Consider the following 25,390-nt stretch of genomic DNA (forward strand, 5'->3'; position numbering starts at 1 on the left):
CTTTCTAGCATTTATTGTTTCTAGATTTTTGATAATGGCCATTCTGACCAGCATGAAGTGATACCTCATTGTAGTTTTGATTTGCATTTCTCTAATAATTAGTGATGTTGAGCATCTTTTCATGTGCCTCTTGGCCATCTGTATGTCTTCCTTGGTGAAATGTCTATTTAGGCCTTCTGCCCATATTTTAACTGGATTATTTGTTTTCTTGATATTGAGCTCCCTGAGCTGTTTGTATATTTTGGAGATTAATCCTTTGTCTGTTGTTTCATTTGCAAATATTTTCTCCCATTCTGAGGGTTGTCTTTTTGTCATGTTTATGATTTCCTTTGCTGTGCAAAAGCTTTTAAGTTTAATTAAGTCCCATTTGTTTATTTTTATTTTTACTTCTGTTACTCTAGGAGGTGGGTCAAAAAAGATCTTGATGTGGTTTATGTCAAAGTGTGTTTTTCCTATGTTTTCCTCTAAGAGTTTTATAGTGTCTGGTCTTACATTTAAGTCTTTAATCCATTTGGAGGTTTTTGGTTTTTTGGTTTTTTTGGTTTTTTGCGGTACGCGGGCCTCTCACTGTTGTGGCCTCTCCTGTTGCAGAGCACAGGCTCCGGACACGCAGGCTCAGCGGCCATGGCTCACAGGCCTAGCCACTCCGCGGCATGTGGGATCCTCGGAGACCAGGGCACGAACCCGTGTCCCCTGCATCGGCAGGCGGACCCTCAACCACTGTGCCACCAGGGAAGCCCGGTATTTTATTCTTTTTGTTGCAATGGTAAATGGGAGTGTTTCCTTAATTTCTCTTTCTGATTTTTCGTTGTTGGTATATAGGAATGCCAGAGATTTCTGTGCATTAATTTTGTATCCTGCAACCTTACCGAATTCATTGATTAGTTCTAGTAGTTTTCTGGTGGCATCTTTAGGATTTTCTATGTATAGTATCATTTCATTGGCAAAGAGTGACCATTTTACTTCTTCTTTTTCAATTTGTTTTCCTTTTATTTCTTTTTCTTCTCTGATTGCTGTGGCTAGGACTCCAAAACTATGTTGAATAAGAGTGGTGATAGTGGACATCCTTGTCTTGTTCCTGATCTTAGTGGAAATGCTTTCAGTTTTTCACCATTAAGTATGATGCTCGCAACCACACTAAGTCTTGTGCAGAAAAGATTTCCATTCTGTTTTTGTTTTGTTTAGAACTAACCATGTTTATAGTTGTCTGCAAGAGTGCTGATGACTCCCTTTGGAAGGGAGTGGAGATGTTACTAATTTTTTAGTAGCATCAAATAATTTATGTCCACCTCTACTGTAAGTCCCTGTGCTAGGTGCTGGGAATACAGATTGGTCAATTTTCTTGCTCTTAAGGGGCTTATATTCCACTGTGCAAGGAAAAGATGGGAAATATATGAAAGATTTATTTTTAAACAGTTTGTTAGTTACATTTTCAAATAATATGCTCAACGTATTTTCCTTCAACCTCCAAACATGATTTAGGTGAAGCACTTCTAAATTTAAAGCAACAACTTCAAGGTAATCTTTAAAAAGCAATAAACTATTTTGCCTGTATATCCAAACATTTTGGTATACTAACAGTTTATCCTGTATTTCCTGACCTTTTGTTCCCCACCAGTGAGCAGATAGTAGAGATCTCTGAAATTATTTATAACAGTACAAGGTAGCTTTTATCTAGTGGCCGCTGTTGATAGTAGGTGCTACCATACCAAGAAGGTTGAGAATCAGAGAACAGCACTGCAGCCAGTACTGCCTGGGCCTCTACACACTGCTGGACTGTGGTCTTGTTACAGATACTTGCACACGGCCCCCCATGAGCCACATGTAATGTTTGACAAAAAGAACACTAAAACGAATCCCAGCACACAACCCATGGATCATTTCTAACATTGTCCTATTGTGGATTACGCTTATCTCAGTAGGGCATTGGTGACAGGAGGATTCCAGGTGCAGGTTTCTGCACAGCGAGGTGGGCAGAAAGGACAGGGGAAAAAGCTAACTACAAAGGAGGTCCCGGGTTTGCATGGCTGTGCTATAGTCCGAGAACACCCAGCCTGAGAACCCTCAGGACCCTGACCACACCAGAAGAGCCTGAGGAGTAGCCTGGGGGAGCAGGAAGAAGACTGATGGGCCCCCATGGCCTCTGTGCAGAACACTCCCCTTCCTAACAGATGATCATCAAGGTCGAGGGGGAAGGTGCTGGGTCTTTGGCCTCCCATTCTAGGTTTAGGACTCTAGGTGCAAAGGCTCCTACTTAAGGAGGTGCCTACTCTCTAGACAACTCCCAGGCCATCTCATTTTTGTTTTCCATCTACTATACTCATCCTTCCTCCATGAACACTGTAATGAAATAATCCCTGGCTGAAAAGAAACGTGTCCTGTTTTAAGAAGGGGTGTTCCTCAAAGATGTGACTGTGAACTTTACTCAGGAGGAATGGTGCACTCTGAACTCTGAACTCTCAGAGATCCTACACAGAGATCTGATGCTGGAGATGCAGGGCCCGGACCCCTCGGGGGAAGACTGCATTCCCCTGTAAATGAGAAAGTAGCCTTTGAAACAACTTGAGGCCCCCATTGACTAAGAACTATGAAATGGGCACCTGAGCCAGATGGATTGTGTTTCTGCTCTTTACTTCCCAGGGAAAAACCTTTATTTTTAAATCAACTTTATTAAGATAATTTACATATAAAAATTGTCCCCATTTTAAGTGTACGGTTTGATGAGTTTTGAAAGATATGTACACATGTGTAACCATCACCACAATCAAGATCTGGAACACTGCCTTTATCCCCCAAACTTCCTTTGTGCCTGTTTCCAGTCACACCTCCTTGCCCACCCCGCACTCAGGCAACCTTTGATTTACTTCCTACGATTATAGATTGGATTTGCATTGCCTAGAATGTCATCTAAATTGAACCATGCAATACCTTTTGAGTCTGGCTTCTTCCAGTTAGCATAATGCTTGTGAGATTCATCCATGTCATTACATGTTTTAGAAGTTCGGTCCTTTTTATCGCTGAGTAGCATTCTGTTGTATGGGTGTACCACTATTGGATCCATTCACCAGCTGATGGGACATTTAAGTTTCCAGTTTTTGATTATTATGAATGAAGCTGCTGTGAACATTCACATCTAAACAAAAGTCTGGAATTCTAGTAAGTTCAACAGACAGAGCAGCTTGGCAGGTGACAAACTGGCTGCCCCTCTGGGGGGAGAAGGAGTCAAGTAGTTGATGAGGTCAAGTTACAAAGAACAACCGGTTCTGTAAAAAGCAGCTATAGCCAAAAATGAAAAACAAAAACCCGTACTGAGCAGAGAAGACGGCTGATCAGACGCCTTTCAACCGCATGGGAAAAATGGATTGCAACATCATTGGCAGGACGGGATAACATGTACACTAGTTTTTTTTGGACATGGTCTAGAATTGAGCCAATAAGACTCAAACCTATTCCTGGCTACTTCTTTAGGATATGTTTGAAGGCCTGTTGAGGCAGCAGAGACAAAGAGCTCCATTTCCGGAGTTAGAGAGACTACTGGCTGTGGGACCTTGAGCAAGGATAAGGAACCTTGGCAAATGAGCATAAAAACACTACCTATCTTCAGGGCTGTCTCTGATGAGAATCTATGTAAATCACTTAGTAAGTCTAGTGCCTAAGGAATTATTACGTTTCAAAACCATGTAATACCTTTGACTCATAGTGAAAGAGTCCAAATATATTCCTTAGGAGACTGGAATATTTTAATGTATTTTTTCTTAAATTACACAGTGAATTCTTCCTATATTATTTATATAACTACTGAATAATTATTAATCAAAATCTGGTTAAATTTTAGAAGCGTATCAACTCAGTCACAAAAGCTCCCAGTGGCTGCAACGTTCAATTGTTCCTCTCCTCATGCAGCAGCTGTCTAGTTCCAAAGCTCCCACCAGGGCCTTCTCAAGCGCGAAGAATCACCTCTGGAGTTTGTCAGTAAATCTGATTCAGGAGCATTTCCTCAGGAGCCGATTCTGGGGGAAGTGTGGCCTGCAGTCTGCTCCTCTGGGCTGACTCTGGCTCAGGGTGCCCACTGCACTGCCATGTCCTCAGTGGGGAGTTGGGGGTGCTCGATCTGGAAGCTGAGGACCTGGGTTTGGATCCTGACTTTATTGCCCCCACCCCTAACACACCTTAAGTCTCTCTGCTCTGAGCTTTGCTTTCCTTATTTCTGCTGTTGGGTGACAAGCACCTCACGGGGCTGTTGCAGAATGACATGATGTTACAGTGCCAGGACTGTCTCAGTAAATGCTTGTGGACCCTGCTACTTCCATGCTTTATCTTACAGTCTTTCCTATTTCCCACCATCTCCCACGTCCACTGGCTGCATATAATTCAAATGAAATGAAGCCGCTTTAAAGAGTGATTCAGGAACCCCTCTGTAAGCAGTCAATATTGTAAAAACTGCCCTTCCGAGAAAGGTAGCTCTCGGGTTTTAGGTGGAAGAGGTAATTCTTAAGTTATTGTAGCCACACGTGTGGTCTGGGTTGCCGTGGGCTCGTTACCGGGAATAGGCTTCCCTCCGCTAGGAGCTTGTCTGGACTCGCCGCTCGCGCTCCCTCCTCCCGCAGGCGGGCCTCTTCCTCTTTCTGCCCGCCCGGGCACCTCGCGTACCGGCTCCCGGCGCGCCACGGCGCCCATTGGCCGATTTGCTTTAATTGATTTGTCCTGAGCGCCCTCCTGGCTTCCCGCGCGGGCGCCAGATGCCGGCCGTTTTGCCGCAGGCTTTGTAACAGGCGCAGGTTTCTCCCCTTACCGGCACCCCAGCTGCTCGTCGCCGGCGGCCAGGGCCCCTCCCATGGGTGGGTCCGCCCCCTGGGTTCCCCCCCCGCCCCTGGGGTTTCCCCCCCGCCCCGGTGCGCAGCCGGAGCCCAGCGGGGTGGTGAGGGACCGAACCCCGGCCGAGGTCGGCTTGGGAGAGCCCCGCGCCCTTCCGTCAGCCCCGGCCAGATCGGGGTGGGGTCGGGGGGTGGGGACCTGCGAAGGCGGTCGCCCAGCACCTTCGCCCTCCCTCCCGCAGGTGCTCGACCTACTGACACTCCCCGGAACTACCCGCGGAGAAGACCCTCTCGGGTGAGCTCGGCAGGGGTCAGCTGTGTTCCATGAGGACTAGCGGGCGTTTGATGCCCACGTGCTTCTCCCATTGGACGCGCGCTGCCTGGCGCGCCGAGAACCTCGGGCTTGGTGAAGGGCACGCCCAGGGGCTCGAATTCTCGTTTTCTCAAGGTTTTTCGTTTGCAGTCACGTTGAACCCAAGTGGTTTCCTTCAGTTCTGGGGAAGGCTGTTCTTCCTCGTACTCCTTTCCGCCTACAAAAAGAAAAGGCGGCATTTCAGAAAAAATTCCGCCTTTATTATGGTTACTGCTGCCCAGTAGTCACGCATGGATGTTTTGCAATTGCATCTTTACAGAGGAAGGAGGTAAAAAGCAAAACGTAGAAAGGCCTAGGAGTTGTTTATTTTGCTTGAGTGATTATTTGGACCTTCCGAATTTTATTTAATAATTTTCTTTCTGTAGTTAATGTTACTCTTCAGTAGCGCCAAGCATAGATGGTGTTTGAGAAAAATTCAAAAGGTAAAATAAGAGTTTATTTTGTTGGAATGAATTCCCAAACACAAATCTCGTTTTCAGTTAGAAACTCTGGCCTATTATCATTTTGGCTTGTAGTTCCATAATATACTTAACTACTAAAGGAAAAAACCGGATTCTCAGGTTCTCTCTTTCCCCATCCCCTTTTATTTTTCAGTCCAGCGCACAACCACCAGAAGAGAACAAAAGGAAACCAGTTTTGGGAAAACTCGGCACTCTGTTCACGGCAGGAAGGAGAAGGAACACCAGAAACGGGTTAGAGAGTCCCACCAGCTCAAATGCCGTATCAGTCTCTCCCAAAGAAGTAACCTCTTCCAAACTCCCCGAAACAGAGACTGAGAAGAGTCAACTTCAGGGCAGCCAACGAAAGCAGACAGAAACGTGTGAGGAGGGCTCCCCCCAGGAAAAGTGCCAGGAGCCGGAGGGCCAGCGCCCCGAGGGCTGCGTCCAGGCGGCCCCCCCGGACGCCGAGCGGTCACCTGGCTCGGGCAGCCGTGCAGCGGAGGCGGCTGTGCAGCAGGGCCATGAAAGTGATTCACCCCAATTAGAACCTCTGGAGGCAGAGGGAGAGACTTTCCCAGATGCCACCACCGCTGCCAAGCAGCTGCACTCCTCACTAGGGAATTCCTCCGGGCAGGAGAACGCTTCGCCCGGCGCTGGCCGCGAGCAGGAGCCAGCTCGGGGAGCGAGGGGCGTGCCGGGCTCGCCCCCCGGGGAGCAGTCGGCCGACAGGGCCGCCCGCTTGTGTGCCCAAGGAGGCTCTCCGGAGCACCAAGACGCGCCGAGCCAGCCCCCCAAGGACGCATCGGCTCCTGCGGGCAACCGTCCCGCTGAGGGCGCAGAGAACCAGACGGGTTCGGCGCCGGGGAACAGCAAAGCCGACCCCCCGGGGCGAGACTGTCGGCCCCGCGAGCGCGCCCACCCCGCCAAAGTGTTGACTCTGGACATCTACTTGAGTAAGACTGACGTGGCGCCGGTGGACGAGCCGGTCGTGATCAGTCCCGGGGCTGAAGATTGCGGCGATTGCGAAGATATGGAGAAGAGGTCGAGTGGCCGAAGGTCGGGGAGGCGGAGGAGGTCGCAGAAATCCACCGACTCCCCCGGTGCTGACCCGCTGCCGCCTGACTTTGAGCCCCGGAATGACGCGGTCTTCGACAACGAGGTGGCGCCAAACGCAGCCGCCGAAAACGGCTCTGCTGAAAAGAAAGTGAAATCTCCTCCAGCGGCCCCCGACGGGGGCGTTGCCTCTGTTTCCGGCCTAGAGTCCAAGCCCAGCCCCGACCCCAAAGGGCAGCCGCTAGGGGAGTCCGAGCGGAGCAAACAGCCGCCGCCCGCCTCGTCCCCCGCCAAGAGGAGGGGCCGGAGCCACGTTCCGGAGGCTGTGCCCACCTCACCCGCCGGCGGCCCGCGGGCTCCGGCCAAGGACTCTCTTCTCAGGAGGGCGTCCGGCCCCGGCCCGGCCGCCAAGGAGAGCGGGGAGGAGGCGGCCCGGGTCATCCACCGCAAGCTTATGGTCAAGAGCAGCTCGCTGCCGCCCGAGATCAAGCCCAAGCCCAAGAGGGGGCTGCTCCCCAACCTCTTCGACGGCCGGGGAGAGGGAAGTCGAAGCAAAGAGCTGGGCAGATCGGTCGGAGGTTCTGACGCCGACGGCTTGAAGCCCAGGAACCATTTCGGTGGGGGCAGGTGGACAGTGACCACTACAGTGACCATGTAAGTAACTGCGGGGTTGGGCTGGCGAGCCGCGGTCGCCGCACACGGGCTGGGCGGCCGCTCCGAGGGGCGCAGGTTCTTTGCATTTGTGGAAGAACTGTGTGCACTGGGTTTTCTCCTCGGTGGTGAAATTAAGATAGTGAAGGGCTAGTTAGCACAGTTAAGGTTTAAGAAGATGACCCATTCGGGACCTTAGTTGGTTGTTAATTCCTGTTAATATAAGCCTTTTAAGTTCAATGAATGTGAAAGTGAGATATCTCTGGAGGTTCAGTGTTTACCTAAATAATAGAAGACTGCATGGCTTGACGAACTAATTCTATTCTTTATTCAGAATATGCACCAGCATTCCTGGGTGGGTCATTCTTAAAACACAAATGAATTTGAAAACGGAGCAAACACTAGTACGTACAGTATACCCAGTAGCTTTGACGTGTCTGAGTTCAAGAGAATTCACAGAACCTTTTATGGAACTTGGTGCATTATGGGCCTAAAGCTTTACAAAAAAAATCTCTAATACGAGTATCTTGGTTCCCCTTTATAATGTTAGGTAGTTTTGTGATATCTTTGCCACCAGGTCCAAAAGTAATTTTCAATTATTGAAATGAAGGAAGATCAGTGTTTTTACTGGAAGACTATTTGATAAATGAAAGGACACGTTAGAAGGATCAAGCTCAACAGCAGACTGTGACCACTTGCTGTTAAGTTTATTGATTTCTCAAATATTTATTGAGTACCTTCTTTCTGTGCATGGTAGTGTGCTAGGCACAATGGGAAAAATGCCACAACTGTGATTCAGTATATATTGCCTTTGAAAAGTTTATGACACATTCTGGCACCCAAGATGCTGACAAATCAGGTAACTGTAAGAGGTGATAATCTGATTAAACTGCCAAATGGATGTTACCATCCCCAAGGCTGGGGATGTGCACAGGAGGAAGAAATCACTGTTGGTGTTTTGGAGGAAATGGGATTGTGCCTTGATGGTGGGTGTGATCTGTATAGGTAGACAGGACGGGGAGGGCACCCTGGAAAACTCTTAAGACCATCCCCCTTCCCACACTCATCCTCCTGCGTCTCTCAGCACATGTGAAAAGTGAGTATCTAAACTTTTTCCAGCATTCACACATTTATTAAAAGAGCTGAGATTTTCACAGTGTTATCATTCTTTTTATATATATATAAATTTATTTCTGGCTGCATTGGGTCTTCGTTGCTGTGTGTGGGCTCTCTCCAGTTGTGGAGAGCGGGGGCCTCCCACTGCAGTGGCCTCATTCGTTGCAGAGCACGGGCTCCAGGCACGTGGGCTTCAGTAGCTGTGCACGTGGGCTCAGCAGTTGTGGCGCATGGGCCCAGTTGCTCCGCGGCATGTGGGATCCTCCCGGACCAGGGCTCGAACCCCTGTCCCCTGCATTGGCAGGAGGATTCTCAACCACTGCGCCACCAGGGAAGTCCACAGCATTATCATTCTTAAACTGAATGGATTCATTCTATTTGAATTCTTGGATAAGTAAGCTTAAGAGTAGGCAGTCTGCTTGGTAAACATAGGGGAGGAAATCCTGCTTAATGAATAACTTGAGCTACCTCACCAGCTGCCAACCTGGAGAACTTTGATAGAGTCAGCAATTTATTCTGTAACAGCAGCATCGGAGAAATAACCTGAGTGAATGATGCCCATTATTTGTAGAAGGCCAGTGTGACTGAACATTCAGACCTCCTAAGTGTGAGCCTTAGAGAAACTATGCTGTGTACCTGGTTAAGGGTGCTTCCCCGGTCTTCCAGTCAGAATACACCAGTGGAAAAACCAGAAATGTTACACCGTTAAGGGATAGGGTAAACAAACCAAGCAATCTTGCAGTGAAACTCTTCTTCATGTGCTGTTTCCTGTGACAGAACTAAACCAAATGTCTTTTTCTAAGGAGTGATTATTTCCTACCTAAAACTTTCCTTTGCCAGAGGCTCAGTTTAATTCTGTTTTGCACACGGCCTTGCACTTGGTGAATCGGCAAATTATTGGAATGGAGAATTAATAATTGTTTCTCATCCTTTGACCCATTTATGTTTGACTGATGGATTTTTTTCAGACCCTTTAGTTTTTCCTCATTGTTTTCAACTGGAGATGTTACGCAGATTATTTCTAAAAACAACTTGAATCTAAAATTTTATAGTTAAAACCATTTTATATTCTCCGAAAAATAATCACTGTGAAGCAGCATGTTTCTTGATGCTGCTAGAGAAATTATGTCTTCAGTTCTACCAAGTATTGAATGTTGAGATTCTTAACATGGTATGTTTAGAATAAGGAGAATTTTCTTCTCATACTATAGCCATGGCTTCTTAGACTCCAGAATATTTTCCCTTCTCACATCTTAATGAAGGCATTACAACGCGAATTATAGGAGTCTTCCTTTTAATCAGTTTGAACCAGGTTAATTGTAGTGACTCTCTGTAGCAGAAGTTAATAGTACAGAAAGTTTGGTTGTAAAATGTATTTTGATCTTGGTGTAAATCTTTAACGTGCAGATGTGTGTGTCCTGTCCTTACGTAGCTTATTGGCTAACCTGGAGCATTTTCCATTTACATCATAAGATCTACTTTGATATTTGACTGTTCCTTGAGCTGATTAGTGAGAATTTTTTAAATGTATATTCCCTGCTATGTGAACATCCCTCATTAACTGATAGCATTTGTAAGTTCTCTTATTTCTAATCATCTCACTGGTTTTAGAATTTAATCTTTAAGGAAGTGCTTGTAAGTTAATTTTGCTTTTAAATTTCAGGTAAGGGCCCACCGTGAGGGAGCTTAGATATCTTAAGGAGCTATTGGGGAAAGCAATGCCAAGGAGAAATTCATGAGAATATATCAAATATAGTATTTAAATAAAAAATTTTAAAATGAACATCTAATTCTTAATGCTGTATTTGGGAAGGACATCTCAAGTCTTCTCAGTCTAATCATTTTCTCCAGAAGAATAAAGTGTCTTCTTCCAAGGTCCTACTGCCTGTTCCTTCAAAAGGCTCCTCAGGCCCAGCCTTCTTGAAGGCCAGTGAGTCCATGCAGGAGACAGTGTGAGATGTTAGTGCTTCCCTACTTTGTGTTCTCATTATCGAGGTGGCCTCTGAGGTATGATTATCTTATAGCTCTCTTGATAATTTACTGACTCCTTGGATCATAAAGCTGGACAGAACCAGAGGCGGTCATTGAGGCGAAGCTAGTCTGATCCTATCTGGGGAAGCAGAATAGTAGAGTTGTTGGGAGCATAGCATCTGAAACCAGAACACCTGGCTTCTGTCACTTACTAGCTGTGTGACTTCAGGCAAAGTACTTACCTTCTCTAGATGCCAACTTCCACATCCTAAAAGAGAATGTGGGGCTTCCCTGGTGTTGCAGTGGTTGAGAGTCCGCCTGCCAATGCAGGAGACATGGGTTCGTGCCCTGGTCTGGGAAGATCCCACATGCCGCGGAGCAGCTGGGCCCGTGAGCCATGGCCACTGAGCTTGCGCGTCCGGAGCCTGTGCTCCACAACGGGAGAGGCCACAACAGTGAGAGGCCCGCGTACCGCAGGAAAAAAAAAAAAAAAAAAAGAATGTGTAAAATTGTACATGAGGCAAGCCATAGAAAGTGCTTGACGATCAGTGAATGTCAGTGGGTGTTATCTCTTACATTTTATAAACCACTAGACTAATGATTTAGACATTTTTGTTTTTAGCTTTAGAGTCTGTTCTTCTTGGAAAGCTTATATAAAAGTGATATATAAAAATAAGTAGGAGTGATTCTGGTTGAAAGGAGGGTGGTTGGCCAACAGTTCCATCCCCCAGTTTCTACTGTCCCCTTTTGCAGCCCTTGAAGAGAACCACAGGATATCTTCAATGATAACATGTACGTGTGTGAACCAGTACACACACACGTTCTAAACCATCTAGTTTTTTGTTTATTTTTACAGGTAGAGAAGGTAGAGTTTAGAGAGTTAAGGTGGCTTGACCAAGTTCACACAGATAATTGGTATAAGAGCCAGGACCAGAGCCAGAGGACATTTTTTTCCTCAGAAAGAAAACAGTGTGTACATTCAAAGACTTAAAATTTCCATTAGGGGGCAATTACACCCAAGAAATGTGAGAAAGAAGGGAGACCCTCTTTGCCCCCAGAATGGTGGCAAAACCAACAACTGAGTAATTGATAAGTAAATTGTGGTACATCTATATGATGGATTTTTATGCAGACGTTATGAAGACTTTTCATATTTTTTAGTAACTTGAAAAATGTTAAAAATGTTAAATCTCTTTTTTTTTTTTTTAAGGCAAGATACCAAACTCTATGAACAGACTAATCTCAATTCTATTGAAAATATTTCCCTATGCATACAAAAAAGACGGGAAGTATACTAGAATGTTGACAGGGATAGTGTTTGAGTGGTAAGATTATGAGTGGTTTTTTGTCTTTATATTTTCTAAATGTTCTATAGTGGACACACTTGTATAGTCAGAGAAAATTTTTATGGGGGAAGGATGAAGGGAATAAACTATCCAAAGAGGTAAATCATAGATAAATATTTTTTATAATCTCACTTTTGAGATAATGTAAAAAAAAGTTATAAAAAAATACACAGTTGATTTTTGGGGAAATCATTTACATATTTAAAGTATGGGAGTACAGGAAGTATTTAAATTGGTTCTAATGTTCTTCAGTCCCAACTCTAGTGCCAAGCACTGTACTTATCTACTAGGTACATGATAAACTTATTAGAAAACTTGTTACCCTCTCACCTCTAGCCTTTCTTAGCTATGTAATTTTTCATCCCTCATACGGAAGCGCAACATCCATTAAAGGTAACTGATAGTGTATTTAGAATTGTTTAAAAATTGTTTCATCAAAAATGTTACCTATCAGAAAGATACTGGCTTTTCACAGTTTTGCAATAAATCGGTATGTTCACTTTAAAACCCAGGTTAATAACTTTATCTTGCTCCTTTATTCTTGCAGCCCTGCCAAGCCCAAACATGTGGAACTAAATCTTAAAACCCCTAAGAATCTTGGTGGTTTGGGAAATGGGCATAATCCACTTAGCCAGCCAGTTCACAAAGGAAACACTGCCACCAAAATCTCCTTATTTGAAAACAAGCAGGCAAATAGCCCAAGACACACTGACCTTCGAGGTGCGAGGAACACTCCTGCCTCTAATAAAACATTTGTCGGGAGGGCACAGCTGAATTTAGCCAAAAAAGCCAAGGAAATGGAGCGGCCTGAAAAGAAGTTGCCGCCAGATAGTCACCAGAATGGTGCGCTGGGGAAGGAAGCCTCGGCAGAAGCCAGAGTTACTGTTCCTGAAGAGGAGACTCCTGGTTCTCTGCTTAACCAAGGTGATAAGGTAGATGGGCAAACAGATGCTGGCTGCCCTTCTGAACCAGTGGTTGCTGCTCTGATTCCTGTTAAGGACCACGAGCTCTTAGGAGAGGACGACTCAAAGGCTGCTGACCGCAAAAGACTTGAACGTGAAAATATGACTGATACAGCACAAGACAGCCCTGCCGTTCTTGAGGCCAAAGATTCACCTCCAACAGCCATACCGAAGCCGCAGGATGAATTTTCTGACTCCCAGCACCCAGCTGGGTCATCTAATGGGCCTTCTCTTTCACTGGCTGCCCCCATTCCTGTGGATGATCCCAAAGACACAGGTGCTCAAGCTCCTGTAAGCAGTTTTCTGTGCACTGATCTAAAAGTGTCGGAAAACCATAATGGATGTACTCTGCCTGTGTCTCATCAGAATAATGAGATGATGTCCCCCTCCAGACTGGCAGGAGGAGGAGGGGGAGAAAGAAGCCCTCCTTTGTCCCCAGAGCACAGCCTGGCAGCTATGGGAAATGAGTGTCCATCCAAGGTCCTTGTCCAGGTCAGGTCCTTCATGCTCCCTGTGGAGAACACCAAGGATGTCCGCTCTGGGATCATCTCAGATAGCTCTGAAGTTAGAGAAGCACAGTTGCCAAGCTATCACAATAAGGAACTTGAAGTGGTTTCCGTTGCAAGTCGTACTCCCCAGAAAGAGGAAGTACAGGGCAATAAGAGCACATCACCCAAACACATTCATTGCACAGAGGAACATGTAGCAAAATCTGGCCCACAAGTCATGCTGCCCGAATCAGAAAAAACTCTGCCTATTCAGGGCAACGGAAAACCCCTGAAGACTGAATCCAGCACCACCAACTACCCTGGCAACAGAAATCATTTAGAAACCCCTCAAAGACCCAATCAAAATGTTGTAAATGGCCAGGACAGTCCTGCAAGCCTTTTGAACATTTCCGCTGGTAGTGATGATAGTGTATTCGATTCTTCTTCTGATATGGAAAAATTCACTGAGATTATAAAAAAGATGGACAGCGCAGTTTGTGTGCCCCAGAAGAAAAAGAAGGCCAGGATGCCAAACTCCCCTGCCCCTCACTTCGCCATGCCTCCTATTCATGAGGACAATTTAGAAAAGGTGTTTGATCCCAACGTGTTTACCTTTGGTTTGGGTAAGAAAAAGGAAGGCCAGCCAGAAATGTCACTGGCTTTACATTGGATGCAGAATCTTGACACCAAATCCAAACTGAGACCCAAAAGTTCATCCACTGAACAGAGTGTCCTTTTCAAGTCCTTGCAAACTCGCACTAATGGGAAAGGCGAGCCTCTGGCGGCTCCAGAAGTAAATGACAAGGAGAACAAGGATGTCACAAACGGTGGAGTCAAGAGATCGAGGCTAGAAAAAAGTGCGCTTTTCTCAAGCATCTTATCTTCTTTACCACAAGACAAAATCTTTTCTCCCTCTGTAACATCAGTCAATACCATGACCACATCTTTCAACACCGCTCACAACAGTTCTCTTTCTCGGCCTTCCGTGTTACAGCCTGTGGCTGAGGGTGCCCCACCCTGTGGTTCAGAGAAAGAACAGCCAAGTCTGCCACCCAGCAACGTAAAGGTCTTCAATTTCAACTCGTCAGATACGTCTCATTCGGGATTGGAAAGTCCGAGCTCCGTGGAAAAGTACCTGCAAAAAGAGGAAACCGGAAAAGATCTGGATTCACGAAGCAACCTACCCGTGCCCAAAACTACATATTCTGAATTTTCAAAACTGCAGAACAGTGGTGATATGGAAAAGGCTAATCATATTGAAAGTGTTCTTAAATCGAACTTGCCGAGCTATGGAAGCAGTGACACAGACTTCCCCGGTCTTTTCAAATCCACCCTGTTTGACCCAAGCATTTCTTTTTCTGAAATGTCATTATCAGATACAACAGTAAGTAGCAACATAGTATTATTTATGTGGGGTAGTTTTAAGTCAGAGGAGAAGGGGACGATGAACAATTCATGTTATTTGTTTAAAAATGGTTATGCTCGTGTCTGATAGTTTTTTATTCATTCATCACATATTTGAAAACCTACTATGTACAAGGGTCTTTAGAGTCCAAGAGAAAAGGTACTTGGATTCTGTTCTCAAGGCATTTGTAGTCCAGCAAGGAAAATAAGCTACAAATATTTTAGGGCACTTGTGAATTTATGTGTTGTATTGTGAAAGGTTTAGTTAAGGTACCTTGAGAGCTCAGAGACAGGGTGTTTTTTCTTCCCTAGTTCTGTGTAAAAATGCTCAATACTATACCTAGAATTTTGAGCATTTATGAAGCAAGCTTCCTTTATCTGGAAAAGCCTCCACCGAGGAATCTTGTTCCTAACCGTTTCTCTTGTACTTTGAGATTCACTCTTTCTTCCCCTTAGTAGCAATAAATGTTTATCCCACATGGTTGATAAAGTATTTTCTCTTTATCTGGAATTAGTTTTCATTAGGGAAATATTATTTTCCTGCAAAGCTGTTGGGGAGTAAAGAATTTGGTCTACATTAGCACTTTCCTGTAACAGAGTAGAAAGGATGGCAAAATACCATTTTGAGAAACAGTTAAGATTTCTCCATCTTCTTTTATCTGACTGCTGGAAGTTGTTTTCTTTACTCAGTTTTTGATGTGAATTTGTGGCTTTCCATTACCAAGCTTGATACTCAAGTTGAAATAGGGAGGCAGATAAGATTTAGAGCTCAGCTCTGCTAAGCCCAGAAACAGGAGTGGGCCTCTGTATTCCTGTTGCCCACCCTGTGAACCAGGCTACCTGGCAAGTGTAGATCAACATCCAGCACAGTTTATCCAGGCAGAAAATATCTTGCCCACTTCCTCATTTGTACAGGGCACTGCCCCATGTTTGAATTTGTTGTATTAGCTTTTGCTACAAGCCTATCATGGAATACAATTCTGGAAGCTCTTTCAAAATGTATAGTTGGATTTCCAGCAGAGGCTCAGATCCCTCTGCTCAAAAGTTTTCATATTTTTTACTCTTAGGATGCCATACACACACACACACACACACACACACACACACACACACATACACACACACACACACACACACACACACACACATATATAGATATAGATATAAAGTAAAAATTATTGAGGACCCCAAAGAGTTTTTGTTGATATGGGTTATGCCTATTGGCATCTATTACATTAGAAATTAATACTGAGGAAAATTAGAACATACAAATGTACATTCCTGTAGCCATCAGAGCAATGATGTCATCACATGTCATGGACCCTCTGGAAAATTCCGCACTACACCTGTGAGAGAAAGAAAGTGAAAAAGAGAAATAACCTCTTCTTATTATGAAAATGGTTTTGACCTAATGGACTCCCTGCAGAATTATTGGGGACCCTCCAGGGACCCCTGGATTTCACTTTGAGAACCACTGCTATAAACAGATAAAACTGAATCAGCCTATAGCACTTAGAAATCCTAAGATTTTTGAGTATTTCTCTGAAGCACAAAATTGACACTGGTCCACTTCCCATTCATTACAGCATTATTCTGTCTTTTTAATCATTCTTAGATTACCTCTCTTTGACAACGAGTCTGACAACAGAATATACAGTTTCCCTATGGAGTCCCTTGAAAAACCCAATCAAATGTAGTAAAAAGGAGAAACAAAGTACTTTATACTTTCTCTAGTCCTTTTTATGATTAAAAAAAATATTTTTTTTGTTTTTTTTACACCTTGGGCTTTGTTGACTATATAACTATTCTCCCTTTAATGTCTTAACTGAATTTCATTTAAATATCAGGCTTTTTCTTTAGCTTGTCTTCTTGAAATGTGCATATATAAATAAGCATATGGCATTTTAATCTGTAATAATGCTCTACTGAGGCCCTTCCTATGGTCTTTCAGGCATATTCCACCCTGGTGTGGTGCAAGAGCGATCAGATCAAAGGCCGTCCTTAGAATAGGCATCCTGTTCAGCAGTGAAAGTAGTCCATGTTTTATAATACTTTTACATGTGTAATTACTATTTTTATTATCTTAGGCATTTCTGGTTTTACTGGTCAGATGGTCTTGAAAATGATTAGTTTTGGAGCCATATAAAAATATATTTTGTTCATCAAAAAGGAGGGATTAAAGTAACCATGTACAATGTACATTGTGAAATATACCATAAACACTTTATTTAGACTAGTTATGTGATGAAAAAACAGTAATTATAGATTCAGATAAGATATGTATATGAACACATAAAATGGATTCAGCTCATTCTAGACATGTGATTAATCCATTAGAATTTCTCTGTTTATTTGAAATTATACTGAGATTGTTTGAATTATAATCTCTTAGCTGAGTTCTTGTTCTGTGAACTGATGTAAAACATAGGTCTGACTCTTACGCCCTGAACTTTCCAGATTGGTGGAAGTATCCTAGGCATTTAAATGAAAAGAAATTGAAATGTCAAATACAGTTAGAGGGAGGAAAAAGCCCTTATTTTAATAGAGTCAAAGAGAGTTTGTTTTGTTTTTTAAATTTTTATTTATTTTTATTTTTGGCTGCCTTGGGTCTTTGTTGCTGTGCGCAGGCTATTCTTCGTTGAGGTTCCCGGGCTTCTCATTGCGGTGGCTTCTCTTGTTGCAGAGCACGAGCTGTAGGCGCGCAGGCTTCAGTAGTTGTGGCACTCGGGCTCAGTAGTTGTGGCTCGCGGGCTCTAGAGTGCAGGCTCAGTAGTTGTGGCACACGGGCTTAGTTGCTCCGTGGCACGTGGGATCTTCCCGGACCAGGGCTCGAACCCATGTGTCCCCTGCACTGGCAGGCGGATTCTTAACCACTGTGCCACCAGCGAAGTCCCGTCAAAGAGAGTTTTAAGACAACTTTGGCATAGATCAAGGTAGACGTGTTTCCAAATTGACAAATATGAGGCAAATACGATCTTAAAGGATCATGAGAGGAGAAAAGAGGACTTTACATAAAGTTTAATTATTTGTTGTGTTTTTGTTCATCTGATTACAGACACTTAAAGGAAGTGTCCAGAATAAAATCAATCCCCGACCTGGAAAGGTAAGATTATTTTCTATTCCGAATCTAAATTTCATTTTGATCTGTTAAAGTGCAGTAAAACGTGCTACCACTCTCACTTTCTTTAGGTGGTGATATACGGTGAACCTGACGTGTCAGAGGAGTGCATTGAAGTGTTCAGTGACATTGAGGATTGCAGCTCTTGGAGCCTCTCTCCCGTGATACTCATAAAAGTTGTTAGAGGATGGTAAGAGTGACACTTTGTGTTTCTGACTTGGAGGGTGTGTGTTTCACATTTTTAATTACCCTTTTGGTCATTAGTACTTATTTTAAATTATGCCCTTAGCAATGTAAAGGGCAGACAATACTAGTCATAGTGAATACTAAAAGAAATTCATGTGTAAGAAATATGGTTTATAATGTTATTTCTGATGATAGGAATGATGCATGTTGTTGTTAGAAAAATCAGAAAGTGCAGCAGTATAAGTTTCTTTTTCCCACATAATGTTGGTTTGGACTAATGAGCACCGGAGTCCATAATATACTTTTGGTTTTTGACTTTTCAATGAGGTTGATAAGAATTGGACTACTCATGTTGATAGGTCATAGTCATGTTGATAGAATTTTTTAAATTCTGTAAGAAAAAACATCTTTGCTAACATTTTTTAATGACAGTCCAGTGAAGGACTCATCTAAATTTTATTTTCTAACTTTTTGACAGCAGATAGTTTTTATTAAGTAAAGAAACCATGAAACAATTATATTACCAGCTTAAATGCTTCGAGGAAATACGCAGGAAATTGAATAAAGAAAAGCAGTTTTTAAAAAAAATCACTTACCTGGCATGAATACTTGTCTTTAGTGCCTATTTATAAGCTTGTTTAAAAGAAAGAGTGTAGGGCTCTTTATGGTTTACAAAATTATTAAGCTTTTCTTTAGGTCTCCATTTGATTAGATATGCAGCATCTTTCCTCTTAGGTTTTAGATATTTTAATATATTTTTCTGTATATTCAACATATTCATTAGAAAAATACAATTAGCTTTTGTTCTTAAATTTGAAAACTGAAAGTTATAATTTTGTTTTTAATGAATAGTGATTCTTCAGCTTTTGTTGACTTCTCTTAAGACCAGCACTGTCATATATTGTCATGAGGTTTTTCTTTAGTGTTCGGATGTTGTTGGGAAGAATACTGTAAAAATGCTTTCTGGGTCACTAAAGTTAAAGTATTACATAGTATATCTGAAAGTTGCTAAGACAGTAGATCTTAAAAGTTCTCATCACTAGGAAAAAAATTGTAACTGTGAGGTGGTGGATGTTAACTAAACTTATTATGGTGATCATTTCGTAATATACACAGATATCAAATCATCATGTTGTACAACTTAAACTAATACAATGTTATATGTCAATTAGATCTCAATAAAACTGCAAAAAATGCTTTCCATTAACATGCATGTAGTAGTCCTTTGTATCAATATATCCATTGATATGGTTCTAATATATAAGTTAAAATCCCTCAAGAGAAGTGTTTTTTACATACATAAAAAGAAAAAAATTGCAATAAACGTCCATTTATCTGACATATTACTAAGTCTCCACCAACTGGCAATTCTATAAAACTTTAGTAGTTCTATAATGTTCATATTGATAGTCAAAAGTCCTCTAAAATCCTCATAAACTTCTTCAGTTATCAGAGCTTAATTATGCCCACTGAAGTTTTAGTTTTAGGGAGAGTTTATGCTGTTTTAATTGCTAGAGAATTGGCCACTAATATATGGTATCTATATATACATATATATATATATATATATATATATATATATATATATATAGTGGCTATTGGCCAGAATATTTGCGTATTCAAAATCTCTCTCACCAAGACTGGCTAATAGTTTTGCTATGTTGTATTCTTAGCTGGATTTTTTATGAGAAACCAAATTTTGAAGGACACTCCATCCCCTTAGAAGAGGGAGAATTGGAACTGTCTGGTCTTTGGGATATAGAAGATATTCTGGAAAGAAACGATGACGAGGCAGAGTCGGCCAAGCCTGTGGTGATTGGTTCAATCAGACTTGTGGTCCAGGTAGGTAAAATTCGTAAGGTTTTAATAAAGGCAAACTGGATTTCATCCATTCTTTCAGCAAATATTTATTGAATGCTGGGTATAATTCTTTTGAGAGAGAGTTTCATTTTGTGATAAAAGTGGGACAAATATTTGGTGTTTTATGGATGTATTTTCTGTATTTTAAACATTTGTACATGTTAAATGAATTAGAACTAAGAAACATTCTAATTGGTTAGTCATCTTTTTCACAATAAATCCTGAAGGTAAATTTCTCATTCTGGCCCCCCATTCCCATCTGCAAATGTATTTTACTTAATAACCTAGTTTTGATGAGTTCTGTATGTACAGATTTTTGTTTTTTTAAAAATAAATTTATGTATTTATTTTTGGCTACGTTGGGTCTTCGTTGCTGCATGCAGACTTTCTCTAGTTGCAGAGAGCGGGGCCTACTCTTTGTTGCGGTGAACGGGCTTCTCATTGCGGTGGCTTCTCGTGTTGCACGTGTTGCGGAGCACGGGCTCTAGGTGCGCGGGCTTCAGTAGTTGTGGCACGTGCGTACAGTAGTTGTGGCTTGCAGGCTCTAGAGCACAGGCTCAGTAGTTGTGGTGCACGGGCTTAGTTGTTCCGTGCATGTGGGATCTTCCCGGGTTCCCTGCATTGGCAGGTGGATTCTTAACCTTAACCACTGTGCCACCAGGGAAGTCCTGAACAGATTTTTCTTTCTTTTTTTTTTTTTAAATTAATTTATTATTTATTTATTTTTGGCTGCGTTCAGTCTTCGTTGCTGTGTGCGGGCTTTCTTTTTTAGTTGAGGCGAGCGGGGGCTACTCTTCATTGTGGTACACAGGTCTCTCATTGCGGTGGCTTCTCTTGTTGCGGAGCATGGGCCAGATTTTTCTTTTACTTAGTTTTTTGGTTGCTGTGCGAGTTCTTATTACCTTGAGTGGCTTACAGGAGTTATGTTTTGGAAAAATAAATAATCCAAAGATAATTCAGTTGATCAACTCTGGCATTTCATGTGGGTTTTTAGAAAAATAGGTATTTAAGGCCACTTTATGGATTGGGTAAAAATTTCTTGGTCCCTTATTCGTTGTTGAGGAACTTGTATCAGTTCTTCACGGTTCTTGGCATTTGATGATTCTTTACCTTTAAAAATGTAAAAGGTATCTTCCAAGTGAAAAAACTCCATTTGTGTACTAGACATGGGTGTTGGGGTACAATAGGGAAAAAAGCCATGTTCCAAAATGAGAACGAGTAAGAGTGACTAACAGCTTTTGGCGGAGGAAAATGTCACCTGTTTCCTGGGTCAACATTTCTGAGTGACTTAGGTGGTAAGATTGGTATTCTAAACGATTTATCTCTTACTAGTTTTAAGTACATAATGTGATGAACCTTATGTAAGACACGAGAAACACCATTTTAAAATGTCATAGTGGAATAATTTACTGCAGTTTTTATTTATTACTCAAATAGTATTGGTAATGAAACAATATTTTAAACTATCATCCAAAATCCCATCTCTCATGAAGTGTCCTCCCTTCATTTTTCTGAATTCTCTACTTTTTCTTGGCCATATTATAATCTGCTTTTTCTATAGTTGTAATCATAATACAGGTACAGTGTTGTTTTCCTTTAAAACTGTGATTCTCAATCCTTTTTTTCTCTCTCCATACCACTTTCCTGAAGGTTACACTCCCGTTTGTAACATCTCTCAATGATTTGCAACTGGGGGAGATACTAGGATCTGGTGGGGTGGGGATTTAGGGATCCCGGAAGGTGGGCTAAGGGAAATGAAGCACATTGGTAAAGAGGCCTCCTATTTCCCCTGATAACAGCAGACCTAAGGTGAATTAATGCTTTTCATGTTATTATATGGTTTGGGGTTTAACTGAGCATCATATTCCATTGGTATGATGCGCTATCATTTATTTTACCTTTCTTCTTACTGTGGGACTTAGGGAAAAACTTAGCTTAAATAATACTGCATGAACATTTTTGTGCATTTAATAATGTATACATTTTCTGATTTATTTCCTTGGGGTAAGTTTTTCTGAATGGTGTCATGTTAAAGAGAAAGAATACTTTTATGGCTCCTAATATGTGACGAATTGTAACTTTTTACAGATTGTGTTTATGGTTTCTTGACACATAAACATAAGTCACAACGTATATTCAAGGGGGTCACCTTTTCAGTTCACTAGATTTGTTCCTTTTGTTAATGTTTGAAAGAGCTGCCCCTAAACTGACCCAAGTGTTAACCATTTTTTCTGTACCTCAGTTCACCTCGCTCTGCAACACAGAAGAGGTTCAAAAACCGTTCGATCAGGGCTCAGGCACTCAGCCAAGAGAGGCCTTTTGTAAAGTGTTTGATGGACATGCAGTGCATGGAATAGTGACTAAAGTGTAGAGATTTAAATCACCATAAACGTGTGCCTTTGCCTTTTATGACTTAGACCAAGCCGACATCATAGTCAAGGAGAGTTACCACAGGGGGCTTATGGGCACAAAACAGCTGAGGAAGATTCCAAGTGCAGCCACTCTATAAACCAGTATCCCTGGACATGGACGGTCACAGGAGAGCAAAGGAACTAAAACTCATGTTACCAAGGAAAGCGAAGCAGTTTTGTTTTTTTGTTTGTTTGTGAGGATGAGAGAAATAACTATGTTCCAAAACTCTAAAATACATTTCTGGTGCTCTTTGCTTGAATGCAACACTGAGATATATGACTAAACCAATGTGTCTGCCCCGAAAGATCATATATTATTAGGTCATGGGTGAGAACAGGAAAGGGATAAAGTGGCAGGTGATCTGTGCAACCTATTGTATATTTAAAGCTTCTTTTAACTATTTGAAAAGAAGAATAATGAGCTTACTGTAGAGTTTAATACATGGTGTACTATTATACATGTATACGTGTATTCGTGTATTCATTTTTCTTTTTTTTTTTTAGGATTACAGAGTTAGTCAAATTGACTTATTTACTGAACCAGAAGGGTTAGGACTTCTAAATTCCTACTTTGATGATATTGAAGAAATGCAGGGGTTTGGTATGATGCAGAAGACTTGTTCCATTAAAGTACATTGGGGCACGTGAGTATTTTATTTCCAATACAATTCTAATGAAGCCCTTTTTTGAGTGTAAAAGGAGGACTTAAGATACTCTGTCTCTGATTTGTTGTCCTGTCAAGTAATTATTGACTACAAGGTTTTATTATTTTTTTGATAAGGCACATAAAAATCTGATATTTTTGGTTACTGTGTTACCTATGTTCTTATGATTCAGCTCTCTTATAAACAATGATGATTTCTTGGAGGAAGTGCAGGGAAAAAACTGCATTTTTTAAAAATATTTATTTATTTATTTTTGGCTGTGTTGGGTCTTCGTTGCTGCACACGGGCTTTCTCTAGCTGCCGCGAGTAGGGGCTACTCTTTGTTGTGGTGTGCAGGCTTCTCATTGTGGTGGCTTCTCTTGTTACGGAGCACGGGCTCTAGGCGCGCAGGCTTCAGTAGTTGTGGCTCATGGGCTCTAGAGCGCAGGCTCAGTAGTTGTGGCGCATGGGCTTTGTTGCTCTGCGGCATGTGGGATCTTCCTGGACCAGGGATCAAACCCGTGTCCCCTGCATTGGCAGGTGGATTCTTAACCACTGCACCACCAGGGAAGTCCAAAAACTGCATTTTTAATGTGGGAATTTCCTTTTTGCAAAGGAACCTGATTCATTCAAAGCTGAGTTGCAGATTTATACCTTCAGGGTAATTCAAAGGAGGTAATTAAAACATGTGTGCCCCTGATATTTCAGGTGGGATGGAGGCCAACATGCATGCTACTTCCTTTAACATTTTCACACAATGCTTTCCAAAGCCCCTAGAATGTTGGTTTCAAAAATCACAGGAAATTGCAAGGGTATTTTGAAGGAAATGGGAATATCTCAGAGGAGAAATAAGGCTAGAAAGTTCAGGCGGCAGAACTGAAGCTTGTGGCTTCTGCAGTGGAGCGCACAGCCCAGGGCATGTGACAGACATCCACTGAGATGCAGAAAAAAACACTAAAGCTTCTTTATATATTATTTAAAATCTTCTTTTCAAATTTTGTCTTTGTGTATATTTTCTAATCAATTCATAATATATTCAGTGGTTATATATATAAGTTATATATTCAGAGACTGCTCAAGAGATTTTATTAATGGAACATGCATAAGATAATACATATGTAATGAGTGCGAAGGTAAATACTACAAGAAACATAAATTATGGAGAGGGACAGTGGAAGTGCTACATTAGAGAGTGGTCGGGAAGGTCCCTGGTGACCTTTAAGCAGAGACCTGAGGAAGTGAGGGAGTCAGCTGAGGGACACCTGAGGGAGGCGGAGCAGGGGAGTGTCCTAGGCAGGAAGCCCAGCATTTGCAAAGCCCTCCAGGGGATGTTTGGGCAACAGGTGGGAGGTCTGGCTGTAGTAGAGTGAGCTAGGAGGACCAGTGATGGGAGAGAGGCCTCCTGTCATGTCAGACCTTGAAGGACTTGGGAGGGATTTTAGATGGCTCCAAGTGACGTGAGAACTCATTGGAGGATTGTGATCTAACTTGTGTTTTAGGAGGATCACTCTAGCTGCTGTGTAAAAGTAGATTGTAAAGAGGTAAGAATGGAAGCAAAGAAACCAGTTGGGAGGTCACTGCAGTTACATAGGCAAGAGGTTTTGGTGACTTGGCATGACAGTAGTGGTGAAAAATGGTCAGATTCTGGATACATTTTGAAGACAGAACCAACATGTGCTGACAGATTTTATGTGGGGTGTGAGGGGCTGAGAAATGTCCAGGGTTTGGGACCCCAGCATTTACCAGAATGGAGAAAACTAGGAGGGGGGATGAAATCCAGGAGTTGAGTTTGTGAGGTTAAGTTGGAGATGTCAACTATGCACGTTCAAGTAAGAGGTCAGGAAGGTGACTGGATGCATGACACTGGAATTCGGGATTGGGGTGAGGCTGGAGATAAAATCAGGAGTCATCAGCACGGAGAATATATCTAAACCGGGTGCTAGATTTGTGTTTAGTGATTGGTAAGAAAAGGAGGAATCTAAACAAAAAAAGTGTCTTCATCTCTTGCTGCCTTTTATTTTTTTCACATCAAAGAGATCTCTACATCTTTTTTCTCAAAGCATTTAATGTTGAGAAATATCACTTTCCTTAGAAGAATGAGATAGGCGTCTGCCATAATATTTTAATCTCCATGTCTGGAAGGTTTCATGACTCAGGCTTGGGCTATGTGGAAGCATAATGAGCTACACTTAAATAAAGTTTCTTACCTTGACAGTAAGTTTAACCTAGTTTTATAGGTGGTAGTTACAAACCAGTAATGTTTTACAAGTTTTGATGGGCTTGCATGGCAGTAGACTTTTTTTTTTTTTCTGGTTCTTCATTTCCATTAGGATAATAGGAAGCTGCCTTGGATGTCAGCTCAAAGTTTGGGATCATTGAACTTGGTCATCTTGGGACCAGGTCAGTAGTACTTTTACAGATCTCCAAGGAGAATCTCAATGGGTTGGGAGAATTCAGCTGATAACAGGTACCCGAGCTCATGTTGCTTCTGTTGGTGCAGCAGTCCCCTGAACTGGTGTAAGAGAAGATTTTGCTGGGGGTGGTGTAGGGGGT

The 25,390-nt window shown here is 42.5% G+C and overlaps 1 protein-coding gene across 1 annotated transcript in view; it reads left to right on the plus strand.

Annotated features, from left to right (window-relative positions):
- The window catches only part of CRYBG1 (crystallin beta-gamma domain containing 1), a gene marked incomplete at its 5' end in the record, with an annotated part of 209,365 nt that overhangs the window by 143,388 nt on the left and 40,587 nt on the right, over nucleotides 1-25,390 (plus strand). The window contains 6 exons of the mRNA XM_082668869.1: nucleotides 5,782-7,334; nucleotides 12,312-14,598; nucleotides 17,674-17,721; nucleotides 17,808-17,926; nucleotides 19,596-19,764; nucleotides 22,698-22,837. Of these exons, the coding sequence (XP_082524995.1) occupies nucleotides 5,782-7,334; nucleotides 12,312-14,598; nucleotides 17,674-17,721; nucleotides 17,808-17,926; nucleotides 19,596-19,764; nucleotides 22,698-22,837 (4,316 nt within the window). The remainder of the gene's footprint in view (nucleotides 1-5,781; nucleotides 7,335-12,311; nucleotides 14,599-17,673; nucleotides 17,722-17,807; nucleotides 17,927-19,595; nucleotides 19,765-22,697; nucleotides 22,838-25,390) is intronic.

The sequence above is a fragment of the Grampus griseus genome (assembly GCF_964374135.1).
Source record: "Grampus griseus genome assembly, chromosome: 13".
NCBI lineage: Eukaryota > Metazoa > Chordata > Mammalia > Artiodactyla > Delphinidae > Grampus > Grampus griseus.